This window comes from Rutilus rutilus (genome assembly GCF_951802725.1).
Source record: "Rutilus rutilus genome assembly, chromosome: 4".
Taxonomy (NCBI): Eukaryota; Metazoa; Chordata; class Actinopteri; order Cypriniformes; family Leuciscidae; genus Rutilus; species Rutilus rutilus.
In genome coordinates, this window is record NC_140212.1 from 42,105,213 (window position 1) to 42,126,665 (window position 21,453).

At 37.1% G+C, this 21,453-nt stretch overlaps 1 protein-coding gene across 5 annotated transcripts; it reads right to left on the reverse strand.

Annotated features, from left to right (window-relative positions):
- Window positions 1-300: 300 nt before the first annotated feature.
- On the reverse strand, window positions 301-20,699 carry LOC311288775 (uncharacterized protein). 5 transcript variants are annotated; one of them, XR_014626992.1, is made up of 11 exons: window positions 20,349-20,689; window positions 11,438-12,526; window positions 11,256-11,334; window positions 9,086-9,235; window positions 8,771-8,946; window positions 8,468-8,560; window positions 4,808-7,231; window positions 3,429-3,711; window positions 2,776-2,917; window positions 2,508-2,623; window positions 301-1,218 (listed from the first exon to the last, which is right to left on the reverse strand). XR_014626992.1 is itself a non-coding variant. In XM_084406368.1 (2 exons), exons 1-2 carry the CDS (start codon window positions 20,431-20,433, stop codon window positions 11,634-11,636), a joined length of 978 nt encoding a protein of 325 aa, XP_084262494.1. In that variant the 5' UTR covers window positions 20,434-20,699; the 3' UTR covers window positions 10,659-11,633. The 5 variants fall into 5 exon arrangements, 1 of the variants encoding a protein (XP_084262494.1); XR_014626991.1 differs by lacking the exon at window positions 11,256-11,334; XR_014626993.1 differs by having other exon boundaries at window positions 11,256-12,526.
- Between the last annotated feature and the right edge of the window lie 754 nt (window positions 20,700-21,453).

The window sequence follows — 21,453 nt, forward strand, 5'->3', positions numbered from 1 at the left end:
CGGATGTGTTAAAAACAACACAACCTGTGTTATATCTTAACACACCTGTGTGTCTAGTTAAGGACAACACATTTTGTGTTACTTTTAACTCAACTAGTGTGTTATTGTTCTTAACACAGGGAGTGTGTTAAAATAATTAACACACTAATGTGTCATAAATCACACAATTTGTGTCATAGATGTGCTATTTTTGACCAGTTAAAATGAACACAAAACAAAAAAAGCATTTTTAAAATATATATATTTATTCAAACTTAACTGCTACATTTTCACAAAGTCAGCATTCACATGTCATTTGAATTTCATAAAGACATTTTTAAACAATTTTATATCTTGGATTTACAAAAAAGGTTTTCTTTGTAGGAAATCATGTGAAGAGGTTTTACATCAGCAGCATTTCTCAAATTAATCACTTTGTATTCATTTGTTCTTTGGACTGCATAAGCATACACGTGTGGGTGAAAGTACATTTGTGAAAAACTAAAACAATTTCTTTTTCACATTGTGGAACTATGTGTAAAACTTCACCAAATAGACGCTCTTCTCTTAAGTCACAGTTTAAAGCAAGTACACAACCAGTTTGAAAAGTCAGACTGAACACACTAACAGAGTGAGAAAAATGAACAGTACAATTTGTAATTTTTAAAATGTGAGCCATCACAGAAGACACGCAATTTACCATCACTTTCGGTTGAATCCACAAAGAGCTTTTGCATTTGTTCATTGCCTTGCTTTCTTGCAGTGTCTGACTGTTTCCAAGGAAGATTTCTGTTGGCTTGATTAAAAGAGTGGTTTTCAGCAAAATACTTGATCATTTTGTACGGGGTATCAACTTCCTCAAACATATTTCGTCCTCTTTCAAAATCTTTCATCAAAGTCTGCAATTCATCACTGGGTATAGATAGAGTAACGATTAAGCAGAGATGTGGTTCTCTCTTGCAAACAGTCCAGGGTTTCACAGAGTAGTTCTTTTGTGCATGCGATGCTTCTTTGCACATCGGTCAGGGTACAATTTGAAGAGGAGTACATTTTTGCAACAAATGCTGCTGCACAGCTTTGGTAGTCAGAAGTGCTGCAATTACGGTACTGGAGCCATCAAATTTAGTCTCTAGAATATCAACAGCAGCAGAGCAAGATGCAGCTGAGAAGTTCTCACTCATGCTAGAATCAGAGTCTTCAGATGGAATCATCCAGGAGGCTGGAGATGCTGGTTCCAGTCTGTAGAAATAAAAGTACATTTTATAAAATCCATTTTTTGCAACCGGAATATCGCAAAAGGAGTAGCAAAAGTCAGAGCGCTAGGATTTGAACTTGTACTGCCAGATCTGAGAGGTTGTAAGTGCTGACTTGACATTGTGCAGTAAAACTGAAGTAACTGAACTGAACACGGATGTTTTGATCATTGTCTGTGTGTACAAATTGAAAGATTCAGCTTTTCACATCAGAGCTGTGAGTGTAAATTTCAACTTACAAATACGAATGTTAAAATGACAAGTTCTCACATTCAGATTTTCAACCTCTCGAGTTAAGCTACTGATTTACCTCCATAGTTTTGGATCACTGCATTTAATTTGAGAATGTACATACAGAATGAAACATCCAGCATGATAGAGTAAACAGTCACTACCGTGAGCAGCAAAAACAGCCTCCCCTGGGTCTTAATGCCCATTCGGTAATAAAATGAATACAAACAAATAACCTTAAGACACTTGGCCAAAATTAGTTTAAAAATATCTGCAAAAATCTAATATCATGCATACCTAAACAACAAAACAAAATTAAAACAGTTTATTACATGGCTTGGCTGAATTCCAATGTAGAATGCGGTCTGTTATGTAAGGGTTAATGTATAGAGAGGCGTCGTTTTTAGCGAATAACAACCCCGACAGGCTGAACGGGACCCCGACGCGAAGCGGAGGACTCTTGATTCAGCCTGAAGGGGTTGTTATTCGCTATAACGACCGCCTCTTTATACATTATCCCGCTTATTACATGGCTACCTACAAAATAAATAAATAATTTGACACGAATTATTGATTTAAAAACAATTGTATTGCTAGAATATTCTATGTATATTCTTGATAACAGACCGCTGCGAAGTATAACACACCGTTGCCATGAAAAACAGCGCGTTGCTATGGACGCGGAGCGGACTATTTTCTTTGGCGGAAGCAATACAATAGTTTTTAAACCAATAAACTCCTTTTTAAATCAATAATTCGTGTCAAATTATTTATTTATTTTGTAGGTAGCCATGTAATAAGCGGGATAATGTATAGAGAGGCGGTCGTTATAGCAAATAACAACCCCTTCAGGCTGATTCAAGACCCCGACCGTTCAGCTTGTCGGGGTTGTTATTCGCTATAACGACCGCCTCTCTATACATTATCCCTTACATAGTTTTATGCAAATCAGAGTCATATAATTTAATAACATCACAAAGTGCTTGTACAGAAAACTGACAAACAAAAATAAAGCTAACATAAAAACACAATTAAGTCGCTTACCGGCTTAATGTCCAAGAGATAAGCAAGGGCTGACTTTGTACTGCATTTGGCCCACCCTTTGCTCCTTCCTGATGCAGTAGGGGGAAGCAATGTAATAGGAACTCTGTAACATGAATCTGTAGTATGATAGAAAAACACAAAATATAATGACATTTTTCATGGCTGGTATAATGGCTGACTTTAAACTCTTTGAACTACTAAAACTACTAAAAACTACTGTCCACTGAAAGAAAAACAACATTTTGACAGAACAAGCAAAGTAGCCTACCTTCACTCTCATTATCAGTTGGCATGACCAGAGGATTTTTCACTGTGGACATCTTTTGCAATTTTGGAACAATATTTCCTTCCCATTTTCGAAGAAAGAGGTCAGCCTTCCCAGGAAACATTTTTCCAAACTCAGTGTCAAGCTACAACACAAGATAGAATACACAATTACAACACTACTGTGTTTCCTCAGTATGTTTACAAAATATTGAGTCTTTTCGAGTCAAGTTTATGCAATCTTAACCTCAGAGAGGCATTGTGGGCCATTCCAGGTTATGAATAACTGTAGAATATATACATACATATATACATATATATATATATATATATATATATATATATATATATATATGTATATAGTGTGTTTACTATTGACATGTTAATATGAGTTTTTAATTGCTACCATTAAGTACCATGCAAATGAAAAAAGAAAGTGTAGATAAATACTGTACTACTTTACATTATCATTTGTAATCATCATCCCACACCATGTTTGAATGGAAATGCCACTTGAACGGTTTCTTACCACGCTCAAAATTGAAAAGCAATATTAATATTTAATGCTTAAGAAAAGTACAATAATACTGGAATCTGTATGCATGACACACAGGTCACTTATTATAAGTTATGTTACTGAAAAGGGAAATTACATACCAATGCATGTGATCCACTTCTCTTAATCGACTTAAACAAAACTTGAAACTTGTCCAAGGCTTCCACTTTCTCCTTTAGGTTGTGTTAGGTTTAATGTGTCAATAAATTCATTAAAATCAAAGTACAATTTTTAAATTGGGTGGTACTCTGCAGCACAGGGGAGGAGACATTCGGAAGCATCAGTTATTTCTGCTGCACTCTTGAGATGCTGCAATTTTTTGCACATCTCCTTTTCATCAAGTAGTACAGCCACTAGTGTTTCCAGAGTGTCCTCCATTTGAAGCTGCAAAAGGGCAAACAAAAACACCAATCTGTTATTTATAATGTTATACTGATTAAGCATAGTATTCACATTCATAATGTAAAAGAGTAGTTAACAAGCAGTTAGAATGAACAATATCTATTTATTTACGAAAACATCAAGCTAGCATAATAAACTTCCGAGATAAACCTAAAGCAATCTTTTGATCTCCGAAAACCAGTCGTCCATTTTCAATGAAGAGTCTTCTTGAATTGGTACTTCATACTACTTTTACTATTTCTGCCATATATTATGGTAAAAAATATTAAAAGAAGTGTGCTAGTACGCGGTTCCGAATTCCGAATCTGTTTGTCTCGTATTACAATGCACTCTCAATTTTTTTTATCTTTTAAGATAAGTTAATCGGCGCTTCTCTTAAAAGGATGTTGAAAACAACACAACCTGTGTTGAGGACAACACATTTTGTGTTACTTTTAACTCAACAGTGTGTTATTCCTGCTAATTTTATGCACACTAATGTGTTATTATTACACAATTTGTGTCAATTACGTACACGAAATGCGCAAACTGTGTTAAAATAGTCACATTAACACATCCTTTTTGAGATGGAGATCAAGTTCAAATTTTTACCGTTACCTTGATAAATCATGTTATTATTTAAGGGCATTTAACAAAACATCAATACATGCTGTTGTTTAATGAAAGAGAGGCGACAGATAGCAAAGTGGTAACGTTAGCTGCTAAGTTACCACTTTGTCAAACTCGTTAACGAGCTGTAGCGTTTTATCAGACATCATGCCATTTGCAACAAATCAAACAAAGAAAAACAAAACTCGTTAAAAATTAGTTCTCTCTAGAAAGCGAGGGACAAACCTACCAAAGTAGGCCTATATGAGGAGAAATAAAAATGTGAAGCACTAGCAGCTAACGTTAACTAACTTACTGTTATCAGATGCGGTTGCTGCCTCAACTGCCTCTCGCGTCTACGGAAAATACCCGTACACAGAAGAGGTCGCTAACTAAATGCGCATTTGACCGTCTAAAAAAATTAAATAATAATAAAATACATTTGATAATTTGTATTTGACCATTTCTAATAAAAAATGAATCCAAATACCTGGCGTGTGCATCCAAGTCATCCATCGATGGAAAAAGAGGCGCGAACTTGCTTCTTGAGGCGCTGAGTGACGTTGCAGCGATGTGATTGGATGATAGTTAACACATAGTGTGTTGGACACACTGTGTTGTTTCTCTCTCTCTCTTTCTTTTTCTTTTTACACATGATCAACTTAAAATGACACAAAATGTGTTAAAATAGCCATAACACAAAAAATGTGTTATTAATTAACACATCCTTTTTGAGAGTGTATAACTCAATCAACTTTCGTATATGTTGCATACTATAACTCCATAAAACCTTGTCACTTACCAATTGTACGTATGCTTCACTCCAAACTATTAATCCTTTTGTAAAACGGTGATCAGTAGTACGAAGTTGCAGAGGGACTGTGCTGACAGTTATCCCTAACTCACGGACTGCAGTCTGTATTGAGTGTAGACCTCGAACTACTCCATAGGTTCGCGATTGGCCTATCAAGCGAGCCTTCAGCTGATAACGCTAATGTGAATGAGACATCCCTTAGGAAAAAAACTATAGGAATCTTGTAGTATTTTGGGACAAAATATTATAGTAATCCTATAGGAATACTATAGTATTTTGGGACATACTATAGAAGTACTATAGAGGTATTACAGAACATCACAGAAGTATTATACACTACTATAGAAATCTTATAGAATTACTATAGTTCTTTTTCGTAAGGGATGTAGACTAATCTGGCCCACTGCCTAATACGAGTTTAACACTCACTACAATATCACACAGGGATCTACTCACACAGTAATCTCAAAAATTACAAGTCCAATCGGAAAAAACACGTGCAACTGTGTGACTGCAGTTCTTCAGGGGTGGACGCACTACGATGCAGCCAATGCATAACGCTGGCACGTGTTGATGGTGGTTACTTCTTGAAACTTACCGTCATGACCAGGGACATGCGGCATCCCTACCATCACACAACCAAGACACATTTAGCAAAAGAAAATGCCATCAAACCTCTCAATAACATGACCGAAACCTTCAAAACCAAGCTCAGGAACCTACCACCAAGGGACCTTGCTCGTCCAACAGTCCAAAAAAACAACCTATGCTATCTTGCCTCGATGAACATCCTTAAAAAGGACAGACGATTTATTCTGCAGCTGCTGGATTAGTCAATTGATCAGGTCACTGCATCATATAACCACCTGACTATTCTGAAAACCTTGTCTATATTTGGCCAGAAAGATGACAACTCCTTGGCACTTTCCAGGCTGGTGGATCTCGCCCATGTTCAGAGCATATCTATCCATGCTGCATGCACATTAACTGCAAAGGACCCGTCCACTCATCTGCTATGGCCTGCAGGAATTGGTGGGCCATCGGGGGAGACTCTACATCGCACTGTCAATACATGAAGCAGTGAATTACCAGTCAAAATTGGACTGCAGTGACATGGACATCTCAGGTGAGCTGCGTTGCATCCTCCGGTCCGAAAAACTGAACTTTTTGCAATTATATGTGAACTCACCGCACTTGCACATTCAGACCTCTTTCAAACACCCTGTAAGCAGTGTCATCGTGATACACTATGCAGGAAAAATGTTGAAACAACAGGTGGCCAGTCAAGAATTAATATTTGATTACTAATGAAATGTGACTCATTGAGCTGTTGGGGCAATTTGTCTCACGATGCTGCACTTTTATCAGGAGATTGTTGGCCATGGTGGGGAGATAAAAAAGAGGGGAGAAGCAAGAGAGAGAGAGATGTACTGTACTGTTCTGGATAAGGCCCTGCAAAGTACAGGAGGTATAAAAGGAAGTATAACATACTATTTTAAAACTATGACTGCATACCTGGTGAATCATCACATGTAACAATCATTTATGTATGTATACAGATGCATAATGAGGGACAACAACCATCTGCTGGATCTGTACATTTCCATTGCCATATATCACACACTGGAATGTCAAGTTTGTTCATGGATCATCATTGCCCTCTAAAAACAGTGGTGTCCTAAGCTGAGAGATGTCCTATAATCTTCCCATACGAGCTCATTATCACATAACTCCGTAGAGTTAACTGCCACCATAGATGCAGATTGTCTCATTCACAATGAACTAAGGTTCCTTAACTTCTAACATTGAACCTCCACCTTTGAATCACTGGACCTGTGACAGACTCCAAATGTCCAGAATCAAGAGGATTTTCCCTTTGACTGAGGTGCTTGACGCTGCTCCAGCTGTCACTGGCAAAGCGCTGCTCAAAGTATTGATCTGTGACCTCTTCAAAATGAACGAAGGAATTCCAATGGCTGGTCTCTGTGGTTCTTCCCCACCAGGTATACTCAAAGGTGCCCTGACTCTGGATACATTTGTCCAAGCGTTGTCAACCAGGGGTGCTTTTCCAGGGCCTTACACCTTTGGACGTGCCAGGAGCTTGGTGGAGAGAACTGAAAATGTCAGTAGAGAATGTCATAGTAGCAAAACTCAACATGAAATGAAAGCTAAGGAATACAGGTGGGTCTTAAGCAACAACTTAAACATTGCAGCAGTCCGAGCTGTTCTTATATGAACCTGTAGACTATTCCAGAGATTAGGACCAGCCACTGTGAAGGCTCGGTCACCTTTATGTTTTAACCTGGATCTCGGAACATCTGATTGGACGACCTCAGTGCTTTGACAGGAGTGCGGACGTGTAAAAGCTCTGATAAATAATAAGGCGCTAACCCATTCAAAATCTTAAAAACAAGCAATAAAATCTTAAAATCAATCCTGAAATGGAACGGAAGCAAGGCTAAAACTGGGGTAATGTGCTCACGCTTTTTAGTCCCAGTTAGGAGCCGAGCTGCTGCATTCTGGACTAACTGTAAGCGATGAAGAGATGACTGATCCAATCCAACATATAAACAATTACAGTAGTCTAGTCTAGACGTAATAAAAGCATCGATTACTATTTCAAAATCCTTGCACGGCAGGTAGGTTTAACTGAGTAACTGAGATTCACTAAACAGAATTTCATTGTAGGGGTGAGCGGGGCACAAACTAACGCGGTAAGTTATCATTACAACACCTTTAACTGTTATGTGGTTACTGCTAGCTGCCCATACAAACTTAATTTTGTAGCTAACGTTATGCAGCCAGCACTCGGTTGTGCAAAGTTAGCTAGTTGAACTAGTTGCAACCCAACAACCGTACAAGGTAGGGTTGTAACTAGTTTAGCTTAGTTGAGTTTAATTTTATAGTTATGCAGCCATCTAACTTAGTTGTGCAAATTTAGCTAACAGTAACGTTAGTTCAAATTAGTTACAACACTATAAAATTAAGCTATAAAGGAAGGAATCTCTACCTGTATTTTTCAAGCCACGCCAGGTATTTTCATAATAATAGATTATATTTATAATAGTTTCGGTGCCATCATTAGAAACACTGATAGCAGTATCCGATAAGCTGGGACCTTATTGATTTTAGAGAAAGTTTGGGTCCTTTCAGAAACGGGTCTCGATCCCCATTCCCTAATAAAAACTATACTGAGTAACAAAAGAACGATGGTCTACAGATCATTAGTTGACAGTGTATGGTTTAATTTTTCTAACATTATATTCAATGGACAAATTCTTCAGTGTGGGTGCATTAAAGTCTGAAATTAAGTAAAATGTTCTTGCAGAAACCTACCGTCCACTGGGTGTCTGGGTGTAACGTTGGGTGTAACGTTAACATTAGGCCTATCTGGTGGCTGAGGTGATGAATTAGATGAACCACCCGATGCTGCACAAAAAGATATGCAATGTGAACTTAGTGAACGCCACATGGTTGGTAAATTTGATTAAAGTTAATACATTTGCCGATATTATAAGTTAGGTAGTTAACGTCATTAAAATGCGTCTGTTAACGTTTGCTAACGTAAAATCACTTTATGTGGTTGCACTGGGTGTTGGGGTCGATCTTAAAGGAAGTTACAGTAAGTTAGAAACTCACTTCTTTCGAGCTGGTCAGCCACATCGCGCAACAGGTCCGCCAACGGCCTCCCACTTGAAGCCATTTTGTCTCTCCAGCTGGAGATCCCACATGCATAAAATGCTGGAGACACACGGGATCCGCTGATGGATGTCACCAATCAATCAGTAGATCCGACTGCGCAGTGCATGATGGACCTGTCCAAAGCAAAGCATCAGGGTCACAACAAACTGTAAAACTAGGCAATGTTGATCAAATATGAATCAAGATTATGTTGCTGGATTGTCTATTTCTCGACTTAAATCTTTTCAGAAATATATTTGAGTGTACTGTTACCTCTAAAATGGGAAAGTTCCTGACCCGACCGCCATGTTACCGCAGCATTCATAGGTAGCCTGATAGATGGATCGTTTGCTTCTGTCTGGTTAGCGATGCGGCCTCCAGCCGGTCTGAATCCTTCTTCAGACTGATGTTGGCACCCCCCCACTCAATTAGCATACAGGTGCAGGGAAAAATAAATGTAGAAATGTGGAAATACAGAAATAAATAAATGTAGAAATGTGGAAATACAGAAATAAATAAATGTAGAAATAAATAAATATATAAATAAATAAATGTAGAAATACATAAATATATAAATAAATGTATAAATACATAAATAAATACATATAGAAATGCATAAATAAATAAATAAATAAATAAATAAATACATGCAAAAATACAGAAATAGCCATTTATATTACCAAAATGTATTTATTTTCACTATTATTTATGCATTTATTTATTTATTTCTACTTTTATTTATTTATTTATTTATTTTTCCTTTTGTCATTTTTAGTCCTTCATACTGTTCAGGATCGATTGGTTCACGGAAATTGGTGGTCTTCTTTTTAATATGTGGCTCCAGTATCGCTAGCAAAGCACCAAACTGTTCCACTGACATTCTGAGGTAAATTTTGAATCGCTCGGGGTGAAACTCTCCTTCCTCTCGGCGCAACCTCAGGATTGGATGGACCCAATATTTCCTCTTTCTTTTTCTCTTTTTATGAAGAAAGAGGGCAACAAAATCATCCTCACTGCTTGACGAATCCATTTTGTATTTTTTGCGTTTTTTTCCGCAAAGGTTTAATAAATACGCATCGGACTCAGTGTGCAAGGTTTCTGTGCGTGACGAATTTTAAGGCTGACGAACACGAAAAAACGCATACGAAAATTTCGGACTCAGTGTGCAATGGCCTTAACTCAAAAATTACTTTATTTTTAATTGTTAAAAACTACCATTATTTTATATGAAAAAGATAATAATTGTATTTTATTTACAAAATATTTTAGTTTGTCTTGTGTATATATATATATATTTTTTATTAGATCAGATGATATTTTAAGCTGTTATATGGTCGTGTTACAATGTCCCCCTCACATGTTACAACACCTACACAATTGTCGCTCCTCCGCATTTTGTAATGCCTGAATGCTCATCAGTATTTGCATGCGACTCGCATATTTAGCGACAATTGGCCAGTTGTTTTACTGGCGATATCCTATAAGATTTCAGAAAATTTGGAGAAGGGGAAGAGTTCCCAAAGCATCACAGCTCAAGCAATGTTGAAGTGACGAAAGGGAACAGTTGCTCTAAACTTTATTCAACAAGGGCACTACAACTACCGACTGAGCTCAGCACGGATGGTCGTGCAGAATGCCTTTGGTCGCTTTAAAAGTCATTGGAGGTGCTTGCAAACGAAAAAGTAAACACTGCATGTTTTACTTTCTATTAGTTGTAAAAATAAATCAATTGCAACTGTTCTATCATGCCTTAATTAAACAAAGTACAAAGGGGGGAAAATGTGTTCTCTTTTGAATACCCATGTGCAAGAATGAGAATAAGGGCAGAAGTCAACAGCACATAAATGCCAGAATGTAAAATTGTATTTAATGCATTTATATATGATCCATTTTTGTTTGTACTTGACAAATTAATGCAAAATTAGCACATCATTTCTAATACAGATGTCCAGTGCTCATTATTTGTGCATTAAATTACAGATTAAAAATGACATTAGAGCACTTAACTGACGACATAACTACGATGTTGCATGCTCATAGTTTCTTTTGTGCGCAAGTGAAGTGATCTACAGCGCGCATGCCGCATTTGCGCATGATATTGAAGATTGCACGCTGCGAACACAGTATAACGTGTATAACGGCTGACACGACCAGAAAGTTCGTTTTTCTGAGTTTTACTGACATATAGTTTGACAACATCTCATCTGACCACAGATACTGAATCAGGACAACGTGTTTCTCTCAGCATCTGACAGAAGTGTCAACAGCTTGCATAAACGTCTATCAAAATGAAAGTCTGGCATTGTTGTGTCTTTGACTGCAAACTACGAGACCAGCTCAAAACGCTCTTGCAACCGATCAGTTGAGAAACACTTGACGTAGGCTATATATCTACTGTTCGTCGTTCACTGTTGTTCTGCTGAAGCTCATTCGGCACCTGTACCTTTTCCATGCACGTTTGAATCTGCAATCGTGCACATCCCCAAAAGTCTCCCGTTTGTTGTGGACGTAAAGAGATGGTTCTGTGTTTAAATAAACACAATTCTTGTCAAGAAAAAAGGAGACAGAAACACCAGTTGTGAACAGGGGGGGCACCCCCCAGCTCGGCCCCTGACTGAAACTTACTCCACACTGTTGGAAGCGTAAGGGCTCTCTCCAGTGTGAATTCTCATATGGACTTTAAGGTTTCCTTGTATATCGAAACTCTTTCCACACCGTTGGCATGTAAAATGATCTCGTCAGTGTGAATTTTCAAGTGCCTGTTAAGGATTCCTTTTTGAGTGAAACTTATTCCTCAAAGTTGACCGGTTAAATGGCTCTCTTACGTGTGAATTCTCATGTGGTCATTAAGGATTCCTTTTCGGCTGAAACTCTTTCCACACTGTTGGCAGGTAAAAGGCTTCTCTCCAGTGTGAATTCTCATGTGCCTGTCAAGGCTTCCTTTTTGTTTGAAACTTACTCCACACTGTTGGCAGGTGTAAGGGCTCTCTCCAGTGTGAATTCGCATATGGACTTTAAGATTTCCTTGTAGATCAAAACTCTTTCCACACTGTTGGCACTTGTATGGCTTCTCCCCAGAATGAACTCTCATGTGACTGTTCAGGTGTCCTTTTTGAGTGAAACTTACTCCGCATTGTTGGCAAGTGTAAGGGCTCTCTCCAGTGTGAATTCGCATGTGGACTTTAAGGTTTCCATGTAGATCAAAACTCTTTCCACACTGAGAGCATATGTAAGGCTTCTCCCCAGAATGAATTCTCATGTGGACTTTAAGGTTTCCATCCTGATTGAAATTCTTTCCACACTGAGGGCATGTGAAAGGCTTCTCTCCAGTGTGAATTCTCATGTGGTTATTAAGGTTTCCTTTTTGTCTGAAACTTATTCCACATTGTTGGCAGGTGTAAGGGCTCTCTCCAGTGTGAATTCTCATATGGACCTTAAGGTTTCCTTGTAGATCAAAACTCTTTCCACACTCTTGACATGTGAAAGGCTTCTCTCCAGTGTGAATTCTCATGTGGACTTCAAGCTTTGCAAGTTGATTGAAACTTATTCCACACTGTTGGCAGGTAAAATAACTTTCAGTCCCTGTCTTTTGAGTCCTTCTTTGTGAGGAGGTTTTTTCAGTCTGTGAGCAGCTAAAAGATTTCTGTGTCTCGTACTGATCTTTCTCTTTTGCTTCATTCAGATCTTGACCCTCCTCTTTCAGCGCCATCAAGTCTGAAAAAAGACAAATGTTAATCTCAGTTTAACAGCTAGATCCTTATATACACACAGGGTGCCAAACTCAAATCTTGGAGGGGCCACAGTCCTGCAGAGTTTAGCTTCAACTTTAATTAAATGCACCCGATCCAGATACTTAAGTACTTCAGGTTTATTTTCTTAGTTTCATTCCCACCGCCAATATGAACTCTGAAGTGACGTAAGCCGTCAATACGGTCCTGCCATACTAGTTGTTGCACAGGACTTTTATTTCAACGCCATGGCGGACTTATATTGACAGTGCTGAGAACAACAGAACCTGAACACACAGCGCTCCCATTCTCCTCCTTTGTTAGTTTACAATCTGTTTAACAGTCCTAATACGTTATTAGATAGAACTATTAAACAAACAAATGGTATACAAAAATGTATTATAGAGTTTGACATGTGGTTGATGCCCAATGTCGCTAACTGAGCAGAAATACATAATAATTTTTATTATTACCCGGGGTGCCAAACTCAAATCTTCGAGGGGCCACATAGTCCATGAGCCAGGGGGGTTGATCGGTATCAACGGTTGGGGCAAATGCTATCATTGTTTTTTGGCAAGGTATACACCCCTAGTACTAGAAAAATCACGATAGCAGTGCAGCGGTGGTAGCGAAATCACTTTTTTCAGCTCATGAAGTTACTAACCCCCTAAGATAAATTCCGTTTTTGAAATCTGGTGTATACCTGGTTTAGGCTCATGCTAGGGATATTGTCAATATTCTATAATATGGTGCTTGGTATCGTTGGAAAGGGGACCTTTTAGGCTTTCATTTAAGCCTAGTACTGAATCTGTCTGCCAAACACAGAGGTCACAAGACTTCTTTAAACCAGAAATAACACACATTTTTTCACAATTTCCGCCTAAACTGTATGCTTTCTTTTATCCTTGTGGCATGAAAGAACACCATGGACACAAAACTCAACAACTCAATACTCAAGGCACTCTGATGACTCAGAAAATGTATAATATACCCATACTATTTATTTGTGAGAGCCTTAAATTAGACTTGTGCAGCCAGCACAAGTCTTCAAAATAGAATAGAGCCAATAGAATGGACAAATAGAATACCCTATTAGTCCAGGGCCAAATGGCCTGTTTATTCATGTACAGTTGTAATAAAAAGTAATTGTTTCAATAGGGTTGTCAACATAACACTTGTTAAGTGGTTTAACAAAATGTTTCTATCATGTATTTTGATATTCACCCACTTTCAGTTAGAATGTCAGAAAGTAGCTCATGCACCTGAATGTTGATGGATTTTGACAGTTTGACAAGGTTTTTTAAAAAGTCAGTTTTGTGAAAAGATTGTTGGTTCAGTTGACTGGTTATAACAACACTACCAACTATGCCATCTTCAATCAACTTCCATTGAGTTCCAGGGGTATTAAATGCAAGTACAAAATACTTTTTCTCTTGTGCTTGTGAATTGGTGGGGAATAGTAGCAGTAGCTAATGTAAGCTTGGCGTTTTTAGCAGGCTAGCTATCTAGCAGGCTAGCTAGCTTGCAGGTTAAACTGGCTGTCATAGATTAATCATAGACTGGCATAGATTAATCTATGAAACAGTGTAACAGTAAATACTACAGTGCAGTCAGGGCTCTCAAGTGTCACATGACAGTCACTCATTTCGGTCTTTTGTCACGCCCTCTCGCGACACATTGTATTTCTCACGCGGAAAAACTATTTATAATATATTTAATATGCCGCAGCGCCCAAAATGTCTCTGGCCGCACCAGTCTCATTATGGAACCGGCAGGAATCAATCGCTGTAAAAATCTATTATTGTCTATCCATTATAAAAGTGCATCTATCCATAATAAAAGTGCATATATCCATTAAAAAAGTCCATCTATCCATTATAAAAGTGCATCTATCCATTATAAAAGTTCATCTATCCATCATAAAAGTGCATCTGTCCATCATAAAAGTGCATCTATCCGTCATAAAAGTGCATCTATCCATTATAAAAGTCCATCTCTCCATTATAAAAGTGCATCTCTCCATTATAAAAGTGCATCTATCCGTCATAAAAGTGCATCTATCATTATAAAAGTCCATCTATCCATTATAAAAGTGCATCTATCCATCATAAAAGTGCATCTATCCATTATAAAAGTCCATCTATCCATTATAAAAGTGCATCTATCATCATAAAAGTGAATCTATCCATCATAAAAGTGCATCTGTCCATCATAAAAGTGCATCTATCCATCATAAAAGTGCATCTATCCATTATAAAAGTAAATCTATCCATCATAAAAGTGCATCTATCCATTATAAAAGTGCATATATCCATCATAAAAGTACATCTATCCATTATAAAAGTGAATCTATCCATCATAAAAGTGCATCTATCCATTATAAGAGCATCTATTCATCATAAAAGTGCATCTATCCATTATAAGAGCATCTATCCATCATAAAAGTGCATCTATCCATTATAAAAGTGCATCTATCCATTATAAGAGCATCTATCCATCATAAAAGTGCATCTATCCATTATAAGAGCATCTATCCATCATAAAAGTGCATCTATCCATTATAAGAGCATCTATCCATCATAAAAGTGCATCTATCCATTATAAGAGCATCTATCCATCATAAAAGTGCATCTATCCATTATAAGAGCATCTATCCATCATAAAAGTACATCTATCCATCATAAAAGTGCATCTATCCATTATTAGAGCATCTATCCATCATAAAAGTACATCTATCCATTATAAAAGTGAATCTATCCATCATAAAAGTGCATCTATCCATTATAAGAGCATCTATCCATCATAAAAGTGCATCTATCCATTATAAGAGCATCTATCCATCATAAAAGTGCATCTATCCATTATAAGAGCATCTATCCATCATAAAAGTGCATCTCTTCATCATAAAAGTGCATGTCTTCATGTTCATTTTATGAAGTATACTTAAGTAATTTTCAAGTATATTTTTTAAGTATACTTTATGTAGTAAGTATACTAATATCAATGTGTACTTGTAGTAAACTTGTGTACTATTTCAATACTGATTGGGACAAAATTGGCCCACTTTTAGTATTTTTAGTATTTGTAAGAGTAGTAAACTAAGTACACAACTAGGTTTCTCATTTGTAATGCATCTGTACTACAAGTTACTTATAAGTATACTAGTAGTTTACTTTTATAATACAAGCAGTACAATTTTTAGTTGATGAAAGTACACACTGAAGTGTACTCTCAGTAAACTACTAGTTTCGTAGTTTATACTGCAAGTATACTTGTAAGTTTTCTTTAAGTGAACATAACACTATACTTATAGTTTACTATTTATATATTATTTTTGCACTTGTAAAATACCTTTAACTGTACTTTAATTTTAAAAATATTTTATTAGCTTCATGCATCCTTTTTTAATCAACACTTGAATGTCAGTAAGTTTCATAAAGAAAGGCAACATTTTAAACAAAAAAGTAGAATTAGAGTAAATTGCTATTTTATATCAATATTCTAATCAATATTTTCAAACAATGTAATGTATAACAATGTATATGAAAAACTATGTAAAAAAATATATATTTAATTGACTTCTCAATCAAAAGAGTTAACACAACTACAAGACAAGTATGCTTTGATTTCTTAATTATTCTTTTAAGTATATCTGGATCAAAAGATTGAGTTCAAGTACAGGCCAAATATACCTGGGCCCGTATTCATAAAGAATCTTAATGCAAAGAGTAGCTCCTAGTGACAAAATTCTAAGAAAAATCTTAGAAATGTGGGCGTTTACTCTTAAAATTAAAGAACAAATCCCAGTAAAGAAAAAAGTAATTCAGAAAGCATCTTAACCCTTAAAAGAGGACTTACGCTCAAAATTGTTAGGAGTACGGACGAGGACTTTTCAGAGGCTGAAGAGATTCTTTAGCAGAGGAGATCATGGCAGAAAGACAAAGAGGGAGAAGAAATGTGTTGCAGACAATGGGACTCAATGACAGTGAGTTAGTAAGACGCTATAGATTAGATCGTGCAGGGATCATGTTTGTGACTGTTCTTATTAGAGACGTGCAAACATCTCCGACACAGCGCAGAAATGCCATAGCGCCAGAAATGAAAGTAATCACTACATTACGATATTTGGCAACTGGGAAAATGCAACAATGCAGCAGTGTGTAATGTACACAGTCGCATGTAATTTCAGAGTGAAGGCTTAGAATAGACCCTATACTTAAAATCACTATTTTTTTCCTTCTTGGACAACCAGCCAATCACAGTCTTCAAAAGACTGTGTCATACATAGCAACGGGGTCAACCCCGCCTCCTCACTAAGATGAAAGTTTTTGTCTTTTCCTTGCTCAGAGTTGCTCTCAGATCGGCCCCGAATCGCTCTTAAGCTAAGACTCCTATGTAAAAGTTTTTAAGCTAAATTAAGAGTTTTCTGAGAGGATTCTTAGAATCTTTATGAATACGGGCCCTGGACTTTTCTCTCAGGATAAATCAAGTACACTGAAGTGTAATTTTAGGTATATTTCTGAGAAGTACATAACATGTAGACTGAAAGTATACTTTCTTATTTTAAGTTCAAAAGAAGTATACTAAGTGTGAAAAACACCTAGCTTACATTAGCTACTGCTACTATTCTGCTACTATTTCCCACCAATTCACAAGCACAAGAGAAAAAGTATTTTGTACTTACATTTAATACCCCTGGAACTCAATGGAAGTTGATTGAAGATGGCATAGTTGGTAGTGTTGTTATGACCAGTCAACTGAACCAACAATCTTTTCACAAAACTGGAAAAACTTCGTCAAACTGTCAAAATCCATCAACATTCAGGTGCATGAGCTACTTTCTGACATTCTAACTGAAAGTGGGTGAATATCAAAATACATGATAGAAACATTTTGTTAAACCACTTAACAAGTGTTATGTTGACAACCCTATTGAAACAATTACTTTTTATTACAACTGTACATGAATAAACAGGCCATTTGGCCCTGGACTAATAGGGTATTCTATTTGTCCATTCTATTGGCTCTATTCTATTTTGAAGACTTGTGCTGGCTACACAAGTCTAATTTAAGGCTCTCACAAATAAATAGTATGGGTATATTATACATTTTCTGAGTCATCAGAGTGCCTTGAGTATTGAGTTGTTGAGTTTTGTGTCCATGGTGTTCTTTCATGCCACAAGGATAAAAGAAAGCATACAGTTTAGGCGGAAATTGTGAAAAAAATGTGTGTTATTTCTGGTTTAAAGAAGTCTTGTGACCTCTGTGTTTGGCAGACAGATTCAGTACTAGGCTTAAATGAAAGCCTAAAAGGTCCCCTTTCCAATGATACCAAGCACCATATTATAGAATATTGACAATATCCCTAGCATGAGCCTAAACCAGATATACACCAGATTTCAAAAACAGAATTTATCTTAGGGGGTTAGTAACTTCATGAGCTGAAAAAAGTGATTTCGCTACCACCGCTGCACTGCTATCGTGATTTTTCTAGTACTAGGAGTGTATACCTTGCCAAAAAACAATGATAGCATTTGCCCCCCCAGATGATACCGATGGACCAAATTCGGGGCCCTGGCTCATGGACTAACAGTCCTGCAGAGTTTAGCTTCAACTTTAATTAAATGCACCCGATCCAGCTACTTAAGTACTTCAGGTTTATTTAACAACTACAGGTATAGGGGCTTTTGCACTGGGTAGTTAACGGAACTCGGTTATAGGAACTAGCTACTAGCGCAGTCCCCCGAGAACTGAATTTTCCCCTGGGGCCATTTTCTTAGTTTCATTCCCACCGCCAATATGAACTCTGAAGTGACGTAAGCCGTCAATACGGTCCTGCCATACTAGTTGTTGCACAGGACTTTTATTTCAACGCCATGGCGGACTTATATTGACAGTGCTGAGAACAACAGAACCTGAACACACAGCGCTCCCATTCTCCTCCTTTGTTAGTTTACAATCTGTTTAACAGTCCTAATACGTTATTAGATAGAACTATTAAACAAACAAATGGTATACAAAAATGTATTATAGAGTTTGACATGTGGTTGATGCCCAATGTCGCTAACTGAGCAGAAATACATAATCATTTTTTTTATTTGGTCCCTTCAAAGTGGTGCCTGTTTTGAATTCTTATGACGGATCATTTGTCTGGTGCAAAAGAAAAGCAAATACTATTAACAAAACTAATAAGACAGCTTGTAGGGACGGCATACACCATGCTGATCTGTGCTGTGAATCTCGTTTGGCTCAAGCTGAATTGAGCAGAGGTGTTCAGTTTTTAATTGTGGTGTCTGTTCTCTAACGGAACTAAATTATTTTTATTACTAAAACCACGGTGGGAAGCGGTGCCACAGTGGACAAGTGATGTAACTGGTGTGCGGCTGAACACCGTGCAACACCGGTAACACCGACTATCGCAGAAAGCCTACTCTGCAGGACAGTGGCCCTCCAGGAACTGAGTTTTGCAGCCCTGCTATACGTACTAAGCTACTTAAAGAGTGTTAAAAAATGTTTCCCTTATAACAGCTTAAAGAACTTAAAATACTTTTTGATTATATAGATAAAAGTAAAACATCATCATAAGGGCCTTTCACAATAGATTCAAACACAAAGTGTGCGCACATCCAATGGGCAAAAACCTCAATGAGGGTTGCAAAAGTTGCAAAAAAGAAGAGAAAAGTTGGCACACCACAGCTCCAAAAATAGAAAAATATTTATTAACGTTCTCACCACAGGAGATGTTTCGAGCCTAAAGCCTTGTTTATACTTTCGCCTGGCTCCGCAGCGCGAGTCTCAGCAGACTGCGCGCGCACCTCCCCAAACGGACGAGGCGTTTATACTCAACACGCTCACCGTTGTACTATTCTTTGGAACGATAGGGGGCGACTCGAGTAATTGTCCTCTAAACCATCAGGAATCAGCGGTTAGAAGAAGAAAGCTATACACACGTGACAATGTTTATTTTAGGACACCACCACCAATACCACACTAAAGAATCGTGTAAAACCCAGTAAACCCTGAGATTATTACTCGTGACAATAAAACAAAATATATGGATATGAGAATGTGTATACAATATAAATAAATTAACAATCTCTTACATATTTTCTAATTTCACTAAACATTTAATTAAGTTTCGTGAACATTTTTATTAAACATGGACCTGAATATGAATTGTGAATATGTTTACTAAAAAGTTCTGCTATTGTATGCTCATTTTTAAATGTACGCAACTAATTTAGATGTGCAAACTGGGTGCCGGTGTGGTGAGAAGTTCGAGCTCGGCCAGATTCGGCCCGAAGCCATTCATCTTCGGATGCGGCGCCGCGCGTTGTTACAAAAAATGTCGTGCGCACCGCCCACACCGCAATTATGTCATTTTTGCCGCGGGCACCTTCATGCTCGTGCGGACGAGTCGAGTATAAACCTAGCTTAATGGCTCTTCATTAGTCATCTGTAAAACATTAATAAATATTTTTCTATTTTTGTAGCTGTGGTGTGCCAACTTTTCTCTTAACAACAAACAACATTGTGCTTTTGTAAAATAAAGAAAACCACAGTCTAGCTAATTAATGGGAAACATTGTATTGTTTGGTTCAATGTATAATAAAACAGCTTATGTTCAGGTATCTTATCGTGTTAATATAGCGTTATTAAGGATGTCTGTCCACACGAGGCGACCCGCTCCATGTCAAATAAAACCGCTTTAATTAGGACACTCTTCAAAAATATCATTCATTTCTGTAGAGCTCTGCATTTTAATGATGTTCCAAATGACTGAGTTCAGCTTTGAGAATGAAACCAACCTGTTTGCTCCTCAGTTTCTTCATGTTTTACTCTGAATGTTTCTTCAATCTTCATGCCTTCACTCTCCTCTTTAGTAAACGCCATTTTTAATATGAGAATAATGAACAGAAAATAAAAATAAATGTAGTTTCCAAAAGCTCAGTTTCTCCATCACTACTTGCCAGTGACTGAATTCATTCTTTTGATGAACTGAATCACGAGCGGAATGAGATGCACCTTTTCTGTTACTCATGTGTTTTCATTCTGAAACTCTGCTCAACATTAATTACAACATCCAAACGGTTTCTATAGGGTTTAACACCTTAAATGCTTAAAACACAAACCTTTCTTATGCAGAACCAATAACAGATGCAGGAGTGCGACGCAGCCTTATGACATCACATCGGGAGACCAAAATACAAGTCCTGGTCACACGCTGATGTCTAAAATCGCAAAAAAACTGCACAGAAACTTAAGGGCCTTAGAGAAAAACATATACAGACAATAAAAGAGATGAGAGAAATTCAGAGGTAAATGTATTGGTGAAATACATATTTAAATACATGTCAAATTATGTGCTGAAAATATAATTTTACTTCTAAAGTCTGTGATACTTTGTCTAAAAAGTAAAACTGTATTGTTGGGTGAAGAAACCTTACCAGATATAAACTAATTTAAAAATGCAAATAGTGACATATGTGATTTTAAAAAAGAGAGAGTTATGTGTGTGTGTGTGTGTGTGTGTGTGTGTGTGTGTGTGTGTGTGTTAGCACTGAAACACATATAAATGTCTGTGTTTTTTCTGATATTAAAACTGTGGACATATAAAGTTCATTTGGCTCTAAAAATACCTGAAAATAGGTATAAAATAAAAAAAAATTATGAAAAAAGATTTATTTTCATCAAATCTTCCTAATTTTTCTACAGTTATTGACATTATTTGGGTCGCTTTTCCCATGTTAAAGCCATAAACTAACAAATATGATAAACATGATAAAGTAGACATAACATAAGCCATAAGAAAATAAATTAGTTTGAGGGTTGGTCTCTCTGACTGGATTGTGTTATAGCTTTAATTTTTATTTTTTAACTCTCAATGTTAACTGTATAATGAACTTACCATTG

What these genes read in the sequence shown, in the direction of transcription:
- LOC311288775 (XM_084406368.1), bottom strand. Translation starts at nt 20,433, where the DNA reads ATGGCGTTTACTAAAGAGGAGAGTGAAGGCATGAAGATTGAAGAAACA. An exon ending in AGAAACTGAGGAGCAAACAG is followed by an intron (nt 12,527 to 20,348) that starts GTTGGTTTCATT and finishes GTCTTTTTTCAG; the next exon opens with ACTTGATGGCGCTGAAAGAG.